This window comes from Crassostrea angulata, chromosome 9 (assembly GCF_025612915.1).
Source record: "Crassostrea angulata isolate pt1a10 chromosome 9, ASM2561291v2, whole genome shotgun sequence".
Classification (NCBI taxonomy): domain Eukaryota; kingdom Metazoa; phylum Mollusca; class Bivalvia; order Ostreida; family Ostreidae; genus Magallana; species Magallana angulata.
The window spans coordinates 12,831,497-12,851,894 of record NC_069119.1 but is presented as its reverse complement, the minus strand read 5'-3'; the positions used below and the strand labels follow the sequence as shown (position 1 = coordinate 12,851,894).

Genomic DNA, 20,398 nt, shown 5'->3' with positions numbered 1-20,398 from the left:
CTAAAAAAATAATGAACGTAAGCAACTTAGTAAACAGAAGTTATTTGAGAAAAAATTATTTAAAGAGATATGCTATTTAATCAGTGTTTCATTACCAATTAGTCCCCTCTGATATACTGAATGACAGAGCGTCATAAGGTGCTCGCTCCTCTATTTGAATTAACTGAACATTGTATTTTCTTGAAGGTAGCGCTGCTTTCAAATTACTTTGCATGTACTGTGCCTTTATCTACAGCTTGCTCCTCAGTTTACACTACGCTGTATATAGTATACATAGATTACGCTGCTTTCCATTCACTTTGTACTGTATTGATTAACAGGGTTTCATCCAGTGTTTTTTTTTCTCATTTTTGTCTTCACTGTGAAATATATATTTTATCTCAGGTAGCGCTGCGGGTGTCTGTTGGTTCCACAGGACAACAATCAACAGACATTTTATGGTACACAATAGGGGGTAGTGCAGGAGGGTTCTTGATCTTCATAATTATTGCACTTATCCTATGGAAGGTAATCTATCATTCGTGATTATATTCAGGTATCTAAGTGGAAAAGTGTTTTCTTTTTCATCACATAGCACCAGTTATACAATTATGGAACGATAATTACATTGTAAATGATCAAGAATTATACATATTTTAAAGTTAATATGTGATTTGCAATACGTTAATTCAAAGTTGTTCATACATAGTTAATTGTTTATACACATATTGATATCTCACAATAAAATAATAGAGCCTCTCATTGACTGAAAAATATATTTTGATTCATCTAGTGTGGGTTTTTCAATCGGAAGAGGAGAGGAGAAATTGACCGAGCTAAAAGACAGTCAATGATGAAGCAGAGACAGAGTAATATGATGTCTAGCTTTGTGAATAAAGAACTCAATAAACATTCATCCTCGCCATTAAACGGGGACAACAAGGACTCGAAGCTATTTAGACTAAGTGCCAAAAAGGACTATCCAGATTTAGAGATTCAAGATAGATAGCGCAGTGAAAAATCTCTTCGAAGCGCATGCGTTGCCGGACATTTGTAGAGGGTGATGAAGATAAAGTTGATTGTGCTAAAAGGTCAAGAATAAACATGGTGTTGGAATGTTACATTCCCTTTTTACCGGTGAACAATAGATGACATGCTGAAATATCTTCGGATACATTCAAGACCTATCATTTGTTATCAGAATTTCATTTCTTAGAGTTACCAAATTTCTTTTGGGTTTTTTTCTCTCCATTTGTATATTTTTTTCATTAACATGAAAAAGTGATTTGATTGGTCCATTCATGTATGTAAGTCATGTTCATTTTTTTTATTTATAGGTTCATGTCTATAATTGACTTTTAAGTTATCTTAAACATCGATTTTGTAATTTTTATAATACTCTTTTTCTAAAAGGATGGCCAAAAAAAATTAGAGTTATCATAATGATATGGTAAGTTGATACTTTGCAAGGAATTTACTAGAATAAATGATTACTCTCAAAATTTGACAGCTTGATTTGTTATTTCATATCATTTAAAACGATTGTCTAATGTTTTAGAAATATTGTTTCACTGAAAATTATTTTTTTTTTGTAATTTGTTGTTAACAATATTTTAAATAAGTATTTCTAATGTGTGATTAAAATATGGATGTCGGTGGTAGGATTTAAAGCGAGGTACAGACCTAGCAACAGTAACTATTTATTTCGTAAATACAGCTAGTGCCATGTTTGTTAACATCAATTGTGTAGTAATACAAACATCATGTAAATCATATTTTGTTTCTGTTGGACTGTTAACTCATATATTAAAATCTTCTTCTGTCTGTCAAATCTCATTTCGTTTTTAAAAAAAGATAGTATCATTTTAGCAACCTAGATGTTAACAAAAACATGAAACGAACCATGTTTTCATAACTAAGAATTAAAACCTTTGTATCTCGCTTTAAAGTTAAGACCTGACATTCAAAGGGTGCAAAACACAGTTTTATATGTAACGTTATAAGGACGTTTTCAGATGAGGGGAAAGCAAACTGACCCCTATAAAAATAAATTGTAAAAACATATTACATATATATCTATATATCAATAGAAAGATAAAATTGTGAATTTTTTAAATATTTAAGAATAATGCTCATGTAACTTAATGCTAAAATTTATTTGGCACTCAAAACATGCGAAAATAGACAAAAGGATGCCTCTAAATGCAGTACACCCATGCATTTTAGGCTCCCCCTAAAAGCAGAATGCAACCAAATCAGCAATTTTAATTTCTGTACATTTTCAAGAACAAGTCCCTAGGGATCGTTTGATAGTATTGTCTGGGTACATTCGCCAGCTTTTTAAAGAGCTATGTCATCCGCTAAAAAATTCATGAAATTCTGCATGTGTTAAATCCGGATGTTTTTGGAGTTACCTCCCTTTATTTTAGAGTCTCACAAAATTAATTTTTAATTTTTTTCTGCATACTTTTTTCATGTATTCGACAGATAATCCACTATATTATGCAATTGAGAATTAAAAAAGTTAATTTTCATGTATACCGCATAATAAAGCAGGAAAATCCCTACCCATCATGCTTTTCCCCAGAGAAAAACCGAAACTGTGTTTAGCTACCAAATTTTGGTCGACACTCAGAAAGCTTAGCTATGTACATGAATTTTTCTCAAAAACAATGATGAAACGTCTTATAAATCGTAACCAATGGCATGTTTTTTTTTTAATATCAATGATACATATATAGCACTGAAAAACGTCTAACTGTGTGTTCGCCAATTTTTCGAAATCAATTTTAAGAATAAGAATCCTAAGCAGTATGGGTGAATGTCGTATCATTTATTTTTGGTTTGATACCTGCAAACCGTGGCGTTCGACATTACAGTATCACATTGAAAGAAATTTTAAATAAGATTTTGTCATCGTTAAATAGATAATTGTATTAAGTTCTTGTTAAGAAAAAGCGAGAAGAATTTTGTGCGATGACTCTACGTATACTATATTTATGATAAATAAGAATACAGGTGTAGGTGATATATATATTTTTGTTGCAATTTTATTCCAATGAAATACATGAAATGAGATCAGTTCTTATAAAACTATATTTCTACGTTTTCCAGTGTATTTAACGAGTACACTGATGCAATTTATTTTTTTTTTTTGGGGGGGGGGTGTTTGGCACAGAGTAATATTTTCTTTATTCAAGCCTGATTTTATTCAAACCATTACTCAAACACCTGGGTAGATGGATGAAATTTTCATTTATTATTTAAAAAATACAGGAAATCAGTTATTTAACAAATCAGTAAAGGAAAAATCCCTTTTACAAAATACATTACAGAACAATTTTTGGTATATTGATCTTCCCAACCATGTATAATTACATTTTATTTTATCATTTTACATTACATTTTATGCAATTCATTTACATGATTAAAATTTACATGTACGAGTAAACCAGTTTTAAACGCAGAATAATGAACTTACAAAATGAATGAACAAAAATAATATTCAATTGTACATCTTATGTTAGGTCTGAACACTCTTAATGATAAATTGTGCACAATAATTTCAAATCAGTAGCACTAAATCAGATATTTTAACGGATCCTTTACACTTCCTAGGCTATGCAAGACGTAATGAACCACATACATATGTATGAGTAATATGTTGCATGTAGAAGCATTTCATTGCGGCGGAAAACTTTGAACTTGATAAAAAATATACTTATTTATCATATAAAACAACATGGGTATGCAATTTGTTTTGATATTTTAAAACACCTTGCAAGTATCAACTCATATTCTTCATAGAAAACAAATGTTGATACATTTCGGTCATTTGCAAGAGAAAATATTCTTTACAATGCATTCATCATATTACGCAACATAGGTATGTATATGTTTTAGATATTTAACAACAACTTGCCAGTATGAACTCATATTCTACACAGAACGAAATTGTTGATACATTTTGGTCATTTACAAGAGAAAATATTCCTTACAATGCATCGTACACTTTCAATTTTCATGCAGTATAATATTGGATTTATTATAGAGTTGATTCCACATAAACAGGCTGAAATTACAATTAATGTGTTGGGAGTTTCGGGGAATAGAAGAGACATGAAAAAGGGTGCAGTTAGAAGAGTATGACACCCAAGTAGCAGTCCCACCAAAACATTGGTATTTGTGAGTTTCTTTTTCTTCGTGCTAGACATGATTTGATGAGTCAAAGAAGATTGTGTCATGACCTCTTTTCTTTCCAAACTGTTTGACTGACACCCACCCGTTGAATCTTGTGTACCACCTGCGCTCGTTGTTTGGATGCCTGACTCGCCCTGTGGTGGATGTTGTGGAATCGGTTTAACTTGAATAATGTAAGGTTGATGGACAGGAAAAACTGTCCTTTTCTTGATTCTGATGATGTAACGGAGGACCACACAATAACTGACAATTGTTAACAATACTATTGCAGCAATGCATCTGCTAAATGTAATGAAAACGTCGAAATGTTTTTCATAGACGTATTTAACGTGGCAAATGACATTCGAATTGTACTCTTGCTGTGGAGAAATTAAGCCCACGGTAAACATGAGAATGACAAGCCAGATAAAAGAACAGACTAAATATTTCTTAACACCAGTGAACAACCTCTTATTCCATTCCATGTGGTACAATACTAAATACCTTTGCAACGCAATAACAAACGATTGCCAAACTGACATTAGTGTTCCACTTGTCACGAATGCCGTTTTTAGAATACACATGACCTTAGCAAAACCTTTAGTTTGGGATACCGTGTTTTGGAAAGTGTACGAAATGTATCCAAGACCTACAAGAAGATCACTGAAGGACAACAGAAGAACAAGGCAATAGTATATGTTATCTCTCAAAGCCCTTTTTGCCACGAAGATAACCAAAACAAATGTATTGAGAACAATACACGGTACCCCTATTAATAGGGAAAAGGGTATCAAAATCATTGTCTTTGTGCTAAGTCCTTCCTCTACCAAACAAGTACTGTTACAGGAATCCATCTTCAAAGAATTTTCAAAAAAGAAAGATAGTTGAGTCGAATGCTTTGTCAAGAGTGTTGGTGGCCTGAAACAGAGAAAAAACCCACCAATTATTTCTTTTCATTGTGACTGGTTGTGTGTGTGTGTGTGTGTGTGTGTGTGTGTGTGTGTGTGTGTGTGTGTGTGTGTGTGTGTGTGTGTGTGTGTGTGAAGAGGAAGGTGGTTGTTTTGTTGCATACTTGATTTGGTGATAAAATAAGAAGCACAAAAGTAGCAGAACATTTAATAGGCAGATAACAACCACTAAAGTTACCCCCCCCCCAAAAAAAAAAAAGAAAAAAAAAAGAAAGAAAGAAAAGAACCCCCCCCCCCCCAAAAAAAAACCCCCAAAAAACAAAAAACAAAACAAAACAAAAAACAAAACAAAACAAAACAAAACAAGCAAACAAAACAAAGCGAACTTAAAACAATCATGAAGGATATAAATATTTTGTAATCCAGGTACATGTAAAATTCGAGATTTCTACAATGGAAAGTTGGTTTTTATAGCCTATTTTTAAAAGCTGTTTGAAAACTATTTATGAGGAAAAATACATCGACTTGAGAATTTGTTGTAGAAATATATGTATTAAAATTAAAGAAGATATGAAGGACAATTAAGATTAAAAAAGATGTTGTGAGCTAGTACATGGACTGCAATCAAAAATGCCTGACAGTTTCCTATATTTTACAACCGTATATTTTCAGATTGTGTTTTATTTCATATGAATGCACTAAAAATGTTTTCTCTTCACCTATGTAACAACTATAAATAAATATATGCTATTGCTTGGTAACTTTTAACTGTATACTTAATACACATGTACTAAGTGCAAATAGTTTTCGCCTTTATCTAATTTTTTTTAAACAAGCACACAACAGCATTTATTTTACTTATACATTTTTACTTTTTAAATGATTTTTAGAATGAAATATTGTTATTACTTGGTCTCGTCCGACCACAACTCTCTCAAACTGTAAAAGATTGAACTAGACTTTTATAAAAGTTCCGCAAAAATAAGCAAATACTTTTTACTCTCATATCAATTACCCACCATCTTTTAATGTCGGTAATGATAACAGACTTTGACTTACCAATGATAAACACACTTCTAGTTTCTTTTAATAGATATAATTTTAATGGTTTTTTAAAAACATGGCATGTTTTCTAACCTAACAATAAACATTATCGGTTGTCGTTGTGGCCAGAGGTCAGTTTAAAAGTAAACGCAAATATTCTAAAAGGTTTAATACATGTACACCATATAATGCAGATTAATAGAATTGTTACGTGTATCTTAATGCATTTTAAATTACATACCAAGTTCATAAATTTATTGATCATTTTTATATGCTGAACATAGCTTTTCAACTACACCGACTCTCTCTGGAGAATTTATTTTCTTACCTGTGGGTTCAGCGATGTTTTCTCTCTGAAATCTCTATGTATACGCATGTATAAATACCAGATCCTGGAAATCAATCATGCGCTCCTATATGTTTTCTTGACACAAAATTGAGCTTCAAGCAGCATTGCTAATGTAAGTAATACGATTTCAAATGAACGCATCAGGTCTTATCAAATTTTGCTTATTAGCACCACCCACTCTGTTAAGTGGGGCGGATGGCCGTGATCATTTTTAAACTATACTTATCTTCTTAAGAAGAAAAGTGCTGTCTATAAAGATGTTGAATAACATTTGAATTTTAATTCTTATTATTTAAGATTTTTTTCTTTACTAAATTGTGGAATTTAGCTGACAAATCATATGTTAAAAAAGTTAAAGGTAGATCTGATGGCTAAGATGTTGAACATCCAGCCTCCTTAAGTGTTTCTAATAAAGTAATGAATTTAACTGCTCATGTTGTACAACCTAAATTAGAATTAGGTATCAAAAATTGTAAACTGTGTAAATCCATGTTATGCTTGTAATGCACAATACCATAGTAAAAATTATATCATTTTGTAGAGTTTAAGAGGGTTCGATAATCGTGGCCATCTTCGGGCTATTTCAATCTCCTCAGGATGAAAAGCTTTTTTTTTATAAAAATATAGAAAATGTTCATTTTTAAGGCTTATTTATATCGATCGTTTCTTTACAAAATAATAAATTTGAAAAAAAATAATATATATAAATTCTGATAGGTATTTTGTTGACCATTCAGCTTCCTTAATCATTATACATAGTTATTGTTGTGTTAAAATCACAGAACTGACTTTCTGAGAAACACTGATATAGCCTTGCATTTTAACCATTTTTCGGGCATCATTGTCATTGTTAATATCTCATTTAAATGTTTTGTTATTAGTTGAAAATAGCAGATTAAAAAACCAAATGAGTAGTCTTAGATTTCCAATTGTTTATTGGTTTGGCGACTAATACAGTAACTGTCATATGTATTCATGTAAGGTAATCAGTCTGTGGGATTTCAGGGCAAAGGTGACACGATCAATGTTTTTGATCGTATTTATCTAAACAGCGCAAATTAATTATTTCTTCTTAACTACACTCATCAATTAGTGCGATCGAGATTAAATGAAAAATAACGTTAGTTTTCTACAAAACCACTGTACTCATTTTAAAATTTCAACCGAACCTCGAGTGAAGAAATTCCAAATCTATCTAAATAAATGAATGCATTAACAATATTTTGGCTGTTCTGTTTACAAAAAAAATCACCAACCACATTATCACCTAGAAATTGTAAGTGAAATATATTCAAGTTTTATAGTTTATAAATGTATTTTGCCTTGTTGATGTTAAAAATAGTTTAACTGTGATCATTCGAGCGTTTTATGTGATCTTTGTGATGTAATAGTTGTAAACTATATTAATTTGTGCCCTAAATTTGTGCCCTCAAAGTTAGTATTCCATGGAGTCGATCCTTCAGTCTAGAATTACCAGTTCTAATTACAGATGAAGATTGAATTTATCCCTGGTTACATGATTCCTGTTGTGTATTTCCGAACCCTAGTATGCTATATGTAATTAAGGTTCGCTGCAACATGCAGTCTTTTGGCGTCATTTTAATTCATTTTCTTTAGGACAACATCAGGGGGGAAATACAATAGTGTTAATATCATTTCCTTAACATTTTTATGTATGTTAAGTCTTATTTTTGTAGATTCTTATAAACATGTTTATTAATAAATGTATATCATGCTAATATTTATCTGTTTCATAAATCAATGATTACCGTTTACAAACCGCTAGAAGTTCATTAAACTATGTTTATGAACCCAGGGCAGAAATCTCCAACACAATTTTGCTTAAAACTTGTATATCAAAAATGTCATTGTTCATTGTAAACGTATGTAATATTCTTGAAATTTAATTTAATTCAACTTTAATTGTGTAAAGTGAATTAGAGTTCAGGCCCAAACGGCTAGGTGCAATTTTTAGAACATGTTCATTTACATTTTTATTTGAATGCCATAATTGCACAATGTCATTAAAATAAACTTATTTACTTATCTTACTTGAACATCAAGATAATATTCTCATTTTGAAAGTTACTCCCAGATTTATATGAAATTTTGGTTACTATCATTTCTGTATGGGGCCCTAAACTTCCATTCATCAACGTCACAGAGTCAGCCAAAGTATGTTTGTTTATAAGAAACCTCAGCACAGCTCTTATTGCATATTTCATATAAATTTATGAGATAATTAAAACTGTTAATTAAAAATATAAAAAAAAATATACTTTATAATTATAACAGCTTATTGTTGTCTTTTTTTTCAAAAATATAAATATGAAGTGCATTGTTATTTAGTTACCAATAAGGGAGTGGTTTACGTAAGCATATTAAAAACTTTATTTAAATTGTTTTATACGTTATCATGTTGTTGATTTATATCCTGTTTGTTTTATCCAATAGAATAATTTAAAACGACATTAATTATTTGGGGGAAAACATTAAAAATTGTAAACGTCATATATTTGTCAAAAGATCAGGTCATAGCGGGATGCAAAACTTCATCCAAATTCAGTTTTCTTCAAGGTCTGAACTGTACCAATTTCTCCTGTTAATTTTCATATGCTGCAATGTCTCACTGAAAGGAGAAATTTATTTTCATTCCGATCAGTGTCTTGTCTCGTCTCTTTCTTTCTTTAATTTTCAAAGCGTTTTAATATGAAAAATGGATGGCATTGAAATCGAGATAACTGATTTCAATTTTTAGTACATAACACTTTTCAAAAAAAAAATGAACGTAAGCAACTTAGTAAACAGAATGTTATTTGAAAAAAATGATTATTTAAAGATATATGCCATTCAATCAGTTTTTCATTACCAATTAGTCCCCTCTGATATACTGAATGACAGAGTGTCATAAGGTGCTCGCTCCTCTATTTGAATTAACTGAACATTGTATTTTCTTGAAGGTAGCGCTGCTTTCAAATTACTTTGCATGTACTGTGCCTTTATCTACAGCTTGCTCCTCAGTTTACACTACGCTGTATATAGTATACATAGATTACGCTGCTTTCCATTCACTTTGTACTGTATTGATTAACAGGGTTTCATCCAGTGTTTTTCTTCTCATTTTTGTCTTCACTGTGAAATATATATTTTATCTCAGGTAGCGCTGCGGGTGTCTGTTGGTTCCACAGGACAACAATCAACAGACATTTTATGGTACACAATAGGGGGTAGTGCAGGAGGGTTCTTGATCTTCATAATTATTGCACTTATCCTATGGAAGGTAATCTATCATTCGTGATTATATTCAGGTATCTAAGTGGAAAAGTGTTTTCTTTTTCATCACATAGCACCAGTTATACAATTATGGAACGATAATTACATTGTAAATGATCAAGAATTATACATGTTTTAAAGTTAATATGTGATTTGCAATACGTTAATTCAAAGTTGTTCATACATAGTTAATTGTTCATACACATATTGATATCTCACAATAAAATAATAGAGCCTCTCATTGACTGAAAAATATATTTTGATTCATCTAGTGTGGGTTTTTCAATCGGAAGAGGAGAGGAGAAATTGACCGAGCTAAAAGACAGTCAATGATGAAGCAGAGACAGAGTAATATGATGTCTAGCTTTGTGAATAAAGAACTCAATAAACATTCATCCTCGCCATTAAACGGGGACAACAAGGACTCGAAGCTATTTAGACTAAGTGCCAAAAAGGACTATCCAGATTTAGAGATTCAAGATAGATAGCGCAGTGAGAAATCTCTTCGAAGCGCATGCGTTGCCGGACATTTGTAGAGGGTGATGAAGATAAAGTTGATTGTGCTAAAAGGTCAAGAATAAACATGGTGTTGGAATGTTACATTCCCTTTTTACCGGTGAACAATAGATGACATGCTGAAATATCTTCGGATACATTCAAGACCTATCATTTGTTATCAGAATTTCATTTCTTAGAGTTACCAAATTTCTTTTGGTTTTTTTTCTCTCCATTTGTATATTTTTTTCATTAACATGAAAAAGTGATTTGATTGGTCCATTCATGTATGTAAGTCATGTTCATTTTTTTTATTTATAGGTTCATGTCTATAATTGACTTTTAAGTTATCTTAAACATCGATTTTGTAATTTTTATAATACTCTTTTTCTAAAAGGATGGCCAAAAAAAATTAGAGTTATTATAATGATATGGTAAGTTGATACTTTGCAAGGAATTTACTAAAATAAATGATAACTCTCAAAATTTGACAGCTTGATTTGTTATTTCATATCATTTAAAACGATTGTCTAATGTTTTAGAAATATTGTTTCACTGAAAATTATTTTTTTTTTGTAATTTGTTGTTAACAATATTTTAAATAAGTATTTCTAATGTGTGATTAAAATATGGATGTCGGTGGTAGGATTTAAAGCGAGGTACAGACCTAGCAACAGTAACTATTTATTTCGTAAATACAGCTAGTGCCATGTTTGTTAACATCAATTGTGTAGTAATACAAACATCATGTAAATCATATTTTGTTTCTGTTGGACTGTTAACTCATATATTAAAATCTTCTTCTGTCTGTCAAATCTCATTTCGTTTTTAAAAAAAGATAGTATCATTTTAGCAACCTAGATGTTAACAAAAACATGAAACGAACCATGTTTTCATAACTAAGAATTAAAACCTTTGTATCTCGCTTTAAAGTTAAGACCTGACATTCAAAGGGTGCAAAACACAGTTTTATATGTAACGTTATAAGGACGTTTTCAGATGAGGGGAAAGCAAACTGACCCCTATAAAAATAAATTGTAAAAACATATTACATATATATCTATATATCAATAGAAAGATAAAATTGTGAATTTTTTAAATATTTAAGAATAATGCTCATGTAACTTAATGCTGAAATTTATTTGGCACTCAAAACATGCGAAAATAGACAAAAGGATGCCTCTAAATGCAGTACACCCATGCATTTTAGGCTCCCCCTAAAAGCAGAATGCAACCAAATCAGCAATTTTAATTTCTGTACATTTTCAAGAACAAGTCCCTAGGGATCGTTTGATAGTATTTTCTGGGTACATTCGCCAGCTTTTTAAAGAGCTATGTCATCCGCTAAAAAATTCATGAAATTCTGCATGTGTTAAATCCGGATGTTTTTGGAGTTACCTCCCTTTATTTTAGAGTCTCACAAAATTAATTTTTAATTTTTTTCTGCATACTTTTTTCATGTATTCGACAGATAATCCACTATATTATGCAATTGAGAATTAAAAAAGTTAATTTTCATGTATACCGCATAATAAAGCAGGAAAATCCCTACCCATCATGCTTTTCCCCAGAGAAAAACCCCCTGGATTTATACGAAACTGTGTTTAGCTACCAAATTTTGGTCGACACTCAGAAAGCTTAGCTATGTACATGAATTTTTCTCAAAAACAATGATGAAACGTCTTTTAAATCGTAACCAATGGCATGTTTTTTTTAATATCAATGATACATATATAGCACTGAAAAACGTCTAACTGTGTGTTCGCCAATTTTTCGAAATCAATTTTAAGAATAAGAATCCTAAGCAGTATGGGTGAATGTCGTATCATTTATTTTTGGTTTGATACCTGCAAACCGTGGCGTTCGACATTACAGTATCACATTGAAAGAAATTTTAAATAAGATTTTGTCATCGTTAAATAGATAATTGTATTAAGTTCTTGTTAAGAAAAAGCGAGAAGAATTTTGTGCTATGACTCTACGTATACTATATTTATGATAAATAAGAATACAGGTGTAGGTGATATATATATTTTTGTTGCAATTTTATTCCAATGAAATACATGAAATGAGATCAGTTCTTATAAAACTATATTTCTACGTTTTCCAGTGTATTTAACGAGTACACTGATGCAATTTATTTTTTTTTGGGGGGGGGGGTGTTTGGCACAGAGTAATATTTTCTTTATTCAAGCCTGATTTTATTCAAACCATCACTCAAACACCTGGGTAGATGGATGAAATTTTCATTTATTATTTAAAAAATACAGGAAATCAGTTATTTAACAAATCAGTAAAGGAAAAATCACTTTTACAAAATACATTACAGAACAATTTTTGGTATATTGATCTTCCCAACCATGTATAATTACATTTTATTTTATCATTTTACATTACATTTTATGCAATTCATTTACATGATTAAAATTTACATGTACGAGTAAACCAGTTTTAAACGCAGAATAATGAACTTACAAAATGAATGAACAAAAATAATATTCAATTGTACATCTTATGTTAGGTCTGAACACTCTTAATGATAAATTGTGCACAATAATTTCAAATCAGTAGCACTAAATCAGATATTTTAACGGATCCTTTACAAGTCCTAGGCTATGCAAGACGTAATGAACCACATACATATGTATGAGTAATATGTTGCATGTAGAAGCATTTCATTGCGGCGGAAAACTTTGAACTTGATAAAAAATATACTTATTTATCATATAAAACAACATGGGTATGCAATTTGTTTTGATATTTTAAAACACCTTGCAAGTATCAACTCATATTCTTCATAGAAAACAAATGTTGATACATTTCGGTCATTTGCAAGAGAAAATATTCTTTACAATGCATTCATCATATTACGCAACATAGGTATGTATATGTTTTAGATATTTAACAACAACTTGCCAGTATGAACTCATATTCTACACAGAACGAAATTGTTGATACATTTTGGTCATTTACAAGAGAAAATATTCCTTACAATGCATCGTACACCTTCAATTTTCATGCAGTATAATATTGGATTTATTATAGAATTGATTCCACATAAACAGGCTGAAATTACAATTAATGTGTTGGGAGTTTCGGGGAATAGAAGAGACATGGAAAAGGGTGCAGTTAGAAGAGTATGGCAACCCAGTAGCAGTCCCACCAAAACAATGGTGTTTGTGAGTTTCTTTTTCTTCGTGCTAGACATGATTTGATGAGTCAAAGGAGATTGTGTCATGACATCTTTTCTTTCCAAACTGTTTGACTGACACCCACTCGTTGAATCTTGTGTTCCACCTGCGCTCGTTGTTTGAATACCTGACTCGCCCTGTGGTGGATGTTGTGGAATCGGTTTAACTTGAATAATGTAAGGTTGATGGACAGGAAAAACTTTTCTTTTCCTGATTCTAATGACGTAACGGAGGACCACACAATAACTGACAATTGTTAGCAATACTATTGCAGCAATGCATCTGCTAAATGTAATGAAGACGTCGAAATGTTTTTCATAGACGTATTTAATGTGGCAAATGACATTCGAATTGTACTCTTGCTGTGGAGAAATTAAGCCCACGGTAAACATGAGAATGACAAGCCAGATAAAAGAACAGACTAAATATTTCTTAACACCAGTGAACAACCTCTTATTCCATTCCATGTGGAACAATACTAAATACCTTTGCAACGCAATAACAAACGATTGCCAAACTGACATTAGTGTTCCACTTGTCACGAATGCCGTTTTTAGAATACACATGACCTTAGCAAAACCTTCAGTTTGGGATACCGTGTTTTGGAAAGTGTACGAAATGTATCCAAGACCAACAAGAAGATCACTGAAGGACAACAGAAGAACAAGGCAATAGTATATGTTATCTCTCAAAGCCCTTTTTGCCACGAAGATAACCAAAACAAATGTATTGAGAACAGTACACGGTACCCCTATTAATAGAGAAAAGGGTATCAAAATCATTGTCTTTGTGCTAAGTCCTTCCTCTACCAAACAAGTACTATTACAGGAATCCATCTTCAAAGAATTTTCAAAAAAGAAAGATAGTTGAGTCGAATGCTTTGTCAAGAGTGTTGGTGGCCTGAAACAGAGAAAAAATCCACCAATTATTTCTTTTCATTGTGACTGGTTTGTGTATGTGTGTGGTTGGTTTTTGTTGCATACTTGATTTGGTGATAAAATAAGAAGCACAGAAGTAGCAGAACATTTATAAGGCAGATAACAACCCCTAAAGCAAACAACACAAAACAAAATAAACAAAATCATCAAGGATACAAATATTTTATTTAAACTAGGTACATGTTAAATTCGAGATTTCTACAATGGAAAGTTGGTTTTTATAGCCTATTTTTAAGAGCTGTTTGAAAACTATTTATGAGGAAAAATACACCGAATGGAGAATTTGTTGTAGAAATATATGTATTGATATTAAGATTAAAAAAGATATGTTGTGAGTACAAGGACTGCAATCAAAAATGCCTGACCGTTGCCTATATTTTACAACTGTATATTTTCAGATAGTGTTTTATTCCATATGAATGCACTAAAAAAATTTTTTTTTTACCTATTTACCAACTATAAATAAATACATGCTATTGCTTGGTAACTTTTAACTGCATACGTAATACTTAATGCAAATAGTGTTCGCTTTTATCTAATTTAAAAAAAAAAATTAAGGTGGCTCTATACACCACTTTGTGATGACGCAGTACGCAAAAAAGTAAATCTGGAAACATGCATGTCCGGTACTGGCTGATTTAAACTGAGGTGAATTGTATGGGAACCGCTATTTTGAAAAATTTGTTAAATGGATAGATTTAATTTGATAATTGGAAAATTCAATACTTACAAGTAATGTGGTATGTGCAGACACCTTCACGTTGTGTGGTATTATTAATCGAAATAAACAATAAAATAAAGTATAAATTTTTAAAGAGTTTCTTTAGCATCATCGATATGTTACACCGTAGCGCAGTGGGTTAGTGGGTTCACTACAAACCAGTAGGTCATGAGTTCCATTCCCGTTGAGAACAATACATTTTTTAACTTTCCAAAAATTTCTAAAACGTATTATTTGGTTTAATACCGTGAAAGAAAATTCTAAACAGGTGAAAATATTTCAATTATAATATACTTTAATGCACATTAATATCGACACCTAACGGGGATGAGAGGGTTGCTTTGAATTTCTCTCAGGTTGGGATACATAAGTCCTATTAGCCTAGTCAATGTTCCCCTTTATTTATTTGACTTAAGTTTTGCACTAAAGCGAATATATTCACTTATACAGGGCAAAGTCTATAATGAAATATGCATGTATTCATCATTCCAACATTATATTTAGGAAATTTTCTTCAACTCAGAAATGAAAAGTCCCCAAGGTGTTTGAGCCTTGGGACTTAGGAACGATAACCCTTACATGAGGAACTTTTATACCAAATAAAATTTAAAATATTTTTTGTGTTTATTTGCAATTGTTTTCATTCAATTTTTTTATTTCACATTTATTAATATACATTTTCTTATAACATCAAGCAACTTTTTCAGATGATTTGTCAACAGAGTAAGAAAATATGAAAAAATATGTTTTGGGGAAATACTAAAAAAAATTGCAATAATAACATTTTTGAATGTTAAGAAGTGTTATATTTTTTTTTAATGTGTCCGAAAGAAATATCCATCATATGACAAAATAATTTCTCTCAATTTGTTGATAGCTGTCTTTTTAAAAAATATTTTACAAAAACACGAATAAACATTAAAAAATTCTTTAAAAATACATATAGTATCCCCATCGTCATTTTAATATTTGATAAGTATATGTTTTGTGATCTTCTATTGAAAATTGGAATAAACTGTGGGTGTATAGAGCCACCTTAAACAGAGAAGCACACAACACTATTTATTTCACTTATACATTTTACTTCTTTAATGATTTTTAGAATAAAATAATGTTATAACGTATATCTCGTCCAACCACAACTCTCTCAAACAGTAAAAGAGTAGACCATACAATACATATTAATAAAATTGTTATGTGTATCTTAATGCATTTTAAATTGCATACCAAGTTCATAAATTTATTGATCATTTTTATATGCTGAACATAGCTTTTCAACTACACCGAGTCTCTCTAGAGAATTTATTTTCTTACCTGTGGGTTCAGCGATATGTTTTCTCTCTGAAATCTCTACGTATACGCATGTATAAATACCAGATCCTGGAAATCAATCATACGCTCCTAAATGTTTTCTTGACACAAAATTGAGCTTCAAGCAGCATTGCTAATGTAAGTAAAAGATTTCAAATGAACGCATCGGGTCTTATTAATTGTTACTTATTAGCACCGCCCAATCTGTTAAGTGGGGCTGATGATCGTTATCATTTTTATACTATGATTATTCTCTTAAGAAGAAAAGCGCTCTCTATAAGGATGTTGAAAAACATTTGAATTTTAATTCTTATTATTTAAGAATTTTTTCTTCACTAAATTGTGGAATTTAGCTAACAAATCATATGTTAAAAAAGTTATAGGTAGATCTGATGGGTAAGATGTTGACCATCCAGTCTCCTTAAGTGTTTTAATAAAGTAATGAATATAACTGCTCTTGTTGTACAACCTAAATTAGAATTAGGTATCAAAAATTGTAAACTTTTTTAAATCCATGTTATGCTTGTAATACACAATACTTTAGAAAAAATTCTATCAACTTGCAGAGTTTAAGAGGGTTTGATAATCGTGACCATTTTTGGGCTATTTTAATCTCCTCAAGATGAAGAGATTTGTATAAAGATATAGAAAATGTTAGATTTTAGAACTTACTTATTTGGATTTTTTCTTTACAAAATAATAAATATGAACAAAAGTATGATAGATAAATTTTGATAGGTATTTTGTTGACCATTGAGTCTCCTTAATCATTATACATAGTTATTGTTGTGTTAAAATCATAGAACTGACTTTCTGAGAAACACTGATATAGCCTTGCATTTTAACCATTTTTCGGGCATCATTGTCATTGTTAATATCTCATTTAAATGTTTTGTTATTAGTTGAAAATAGCAAATTAAAAAACCAAATGAGTAGTCTTAGATTTCCAATTGTTTATTGGTTTGGCGACTAATACAGTAACTGTTATGTGTATTCATGTAAGGTAATCATTCTGTGGGGTTTCAGCGCAAAGGTGACACGATCAATGTATTTGATCGTATTTATCTAAACAGCGCAAATTAATTATTTTTTCTTAACTACACTTATCAATTATACGATCGAGATTAAATGAAAATAACGTTAATTTTCTACAAAACCACTGTACCCATTTTAAAATTTCAACCGAACCTCGAGTGAAGAAATTCCAAATCTATCGAAATAAATGAATGCATTAACAATATTTTGGCTGTTCTGTTTACAAAAAAATTCACCAACCACATTATCACTTAGAAATTGTAAGTGAAATATATTCAAAGTTTTATAGTTTATAAATGTATTTTGCCTTGTTGATGTTAAAAATAGTTTAACTGTGATCATTCGAGCGTTTTATGTGATCTTTTTGATGTAATAGTTGTAAACTATATTAATTCGTGCCCACAAAGTTAGTATTCCATGGAGTCGATCCTTTAGTCTAGAATTACCAGTTCTAATTACAGATTAAGATTCAATTTATCCCTGGTTACATGATTCCTGTTGTGTATTTCCGAACCATAGTATGCTTTATGTAATTAAGGTTCGCTGCAACATGCAGTCTTTTGGCGTCATTTTAATTCATTTCCTTTAGGACAACATCAGGGGGTAAATGCAATAGTGTTAATATCATTTCCTTAACATTTTTATGTATGTTAAGTGTTATTTTTGTAAATTCTTATAAACATGTTTATTAATAAATGTATATCATGCTGATATTTATCTGTTTCATAAATCAATGATTATCGTTTACAAACCGCTAGAAGTTCATTAAACTATGTTTATGAATCCAGGGGAGAAATCTCCAACACAATTTTGCTTAAAACTTGTATATCAAAAATGTCATTGTTATTTGTCCATAAGTAAACGTATGCAATATTCTTGAAATTTAATTTAATTCAACTTTAACTGTGTAAAGTGAATTAGAGTTCAGGCCCAAACGGCTATGTGCAATTTTTAGAACATTTTCATTTACATTGTTATTTGAATGCCATAATTGCACAATGTCATTAAAATAAACTTATTTACTTATATTACTTGTACATCAAGATAATATTCTCATCTTGAAAGTTACTCCCAGATAATAGTCTCATTTATATGAAATTTTGGTTATTATCATTTCTGTATTGGGCCCTATACTTCCAAAAAATGGCATGCGACATGAGTCAGGAATAAAATAAATGAACATTGTAGGTCCCCATCTTTATATCCAAGTGGTTTTCGGATGATTGACATTACTATTATTTCAGGTACCAACCTCCTTTGGCTCCGTATCAGGCATTGCTGCCATTAAACTTAGACGAGGTCACTTTTAATTTATTCCCATTTGTATCAAACAAAAAAATAGCGGAAACGTGAGACTGAGATCAACAGTGAAATCATCTTTTATAGTCCCGTATACGAAGTTAAAACATTGTTATGACGTCATCCTTTGTTATTTTTGTACTTTTTTTTTTGTTCGAAAGAACAGACACAATCCAATAAGTTACCTGTAGCCGTCCAATAAGTTGGAAAAACTGTCCATTATTAAAATAGTGGAAAGTTATTCAATACTTATTGGACAGCTACAGGTAAAACTTGAAATAACAACAAGACCAATACAAAAGAAATATTTGTTATTCACGAATAATTAAGGCACATAATTCCAAATTCCAAATTTTAATTTGAAATAAACACTTCCTTAATTGATTTCAATTTCACTTGCACCAGGTGCACACAAAGTGGAATCACATATATCCACGGTTTTTGCTTTCTTTGCATTTCCGTCACATTTAATTTTTCTCATCATTTTCACCATGAATGATCTTGCTGACTTTTGCTGTAGGACTTCATTCGTTCTCCTCATCAGAAATATCCGGAAATATCCGGAAAAACGTCTACTCTGAGGTCAAAATTTGGTTGGTTTTTCGTATTTTCTTTTTCTAAATCACTAAGAATGCCTTATGTGTTCTGTTCTTCTTCATCAATTTCAACAACACTCTCTCCATCTGACGAGGACATCCTTATGGCCGGAAAATTAACAAGGAAGTGATATTGGCATCGCACGCTTTTTATACTCGTGTTTAAGAACTTATCCTTGTAATTGTCCACTAAGTTAACAATTGAATGAATTCTATTCACTTTACTGAAGAAAAAAAACCATTTACCTGAGAGAATGCAAATAGAAGACAATGACAAATTCAATACAATGGATGTTTACTTCATTGTCATTTGCAAGAGAGAAACTTTTCTAAGGGAGTACATTCTAAACACAATAGAGTAAATTTTTTAATCTGAGACAGTCCAATAAGAAGACAATGAAATAAATGTTTTCAGTAGGTTACAAGCCTCAAACTGTCCATTCTGTGAGAAAAAGAACTATTGTCGGGTCTAACGGCCCTCCAATAGTTCTTTCTTCTCCCAGAATGGACAGTTTTCGGCATGTAACCTTTACATAGATATGTGTTTCATATTTATAGCTATATCAACCACGCAATTTTTAATATGTTAGACATGCTAAAAGAAAAATATCCTCTAAACGGGGGAATATTTTTTCGAACGCTATGCTGATTTTCGTAGTAATGACACTTGTTCTATAGGAAAAATTGTAATTTTCCAATTTAAAATAATGGGGGATAGTTTATTTTTGTTATGTTTGCCGTGCATTTGTACAATTTGTGGTTCCTGACAAGATTGGATTCTAAATCTAAGATTTATGTTCTGTTAATGGAGGAGATCAAAGGTTTTGAAAAAAGATAAAGTTTTGAAGCAGATGCATTAAAGTGGCTATATCTTACCTATTAATTTTACAATCAGTACCGATTTTAGATATTCCATCTAGTGATTTATAAATGTTTCAACAAGCTTAGATGATGAATCTATGCTAAATATTTCAGATGATCGAAAAGGTTATTTTTTTAAGCAGGTTCAAAGTTTAAAGCAAGTCACATATCTCAGTAAATACTGGACCTTACAATTATCAACTTGCATGACTGATATAA

At 31.0% G+C, this 20,398-nt stretch overlaps 2 protein-coding genes across 3 annotated transcripts in view; both read left to right on the top strand.

The window, feature by feature from the left end:
* LOC128163069 (integrin alpha-4-like) overlaps positions 1-1,967 on the top strand; it is a 31,293-nt gene extending 29,326 nt beyond the window's left edge. The window contains exons 20-21 of one of the 2 annotated variants that reach the window (XM_052826532.1): positions 385-507; positions 773-1,967. In XM_052826532.1, the coding sequence (XP_052682492.1) occupies positions 385-507; positions 773-988 (339 nt within the window). In that variant the 3' untranslated portion in view covers positions 989-1,967. The remainder of the gene's footprint in view (positions 1-384; positions 508-772) is intronic. The other variant, XM_052826533.1, reaches the window with a different exon arrangement.
* Positions 1,968-8,321: 6,354 nt separating this feature from the next.
* LOC128163369 (uncharacterized) lies at positions 8,322-11,257 on the top strand. The gene is made up of 4 exons (XM_052826947.1): positions 8,322-8,342; positions 8,545-8,634; positions 9,617-9,739; positions 10,005-11,257. Exons 1-4 carry the CDS (start codon positions 8,322-8,324, stop codon positions 10,218-10,220), a joined length of 450 nt encoding a protein of 149 aa, XP_052682907.1. The 3' UTR covers positions 10,221-11,257.
* Positions 11,258-20,398: the final 9,141 nt, after the last annotated feature.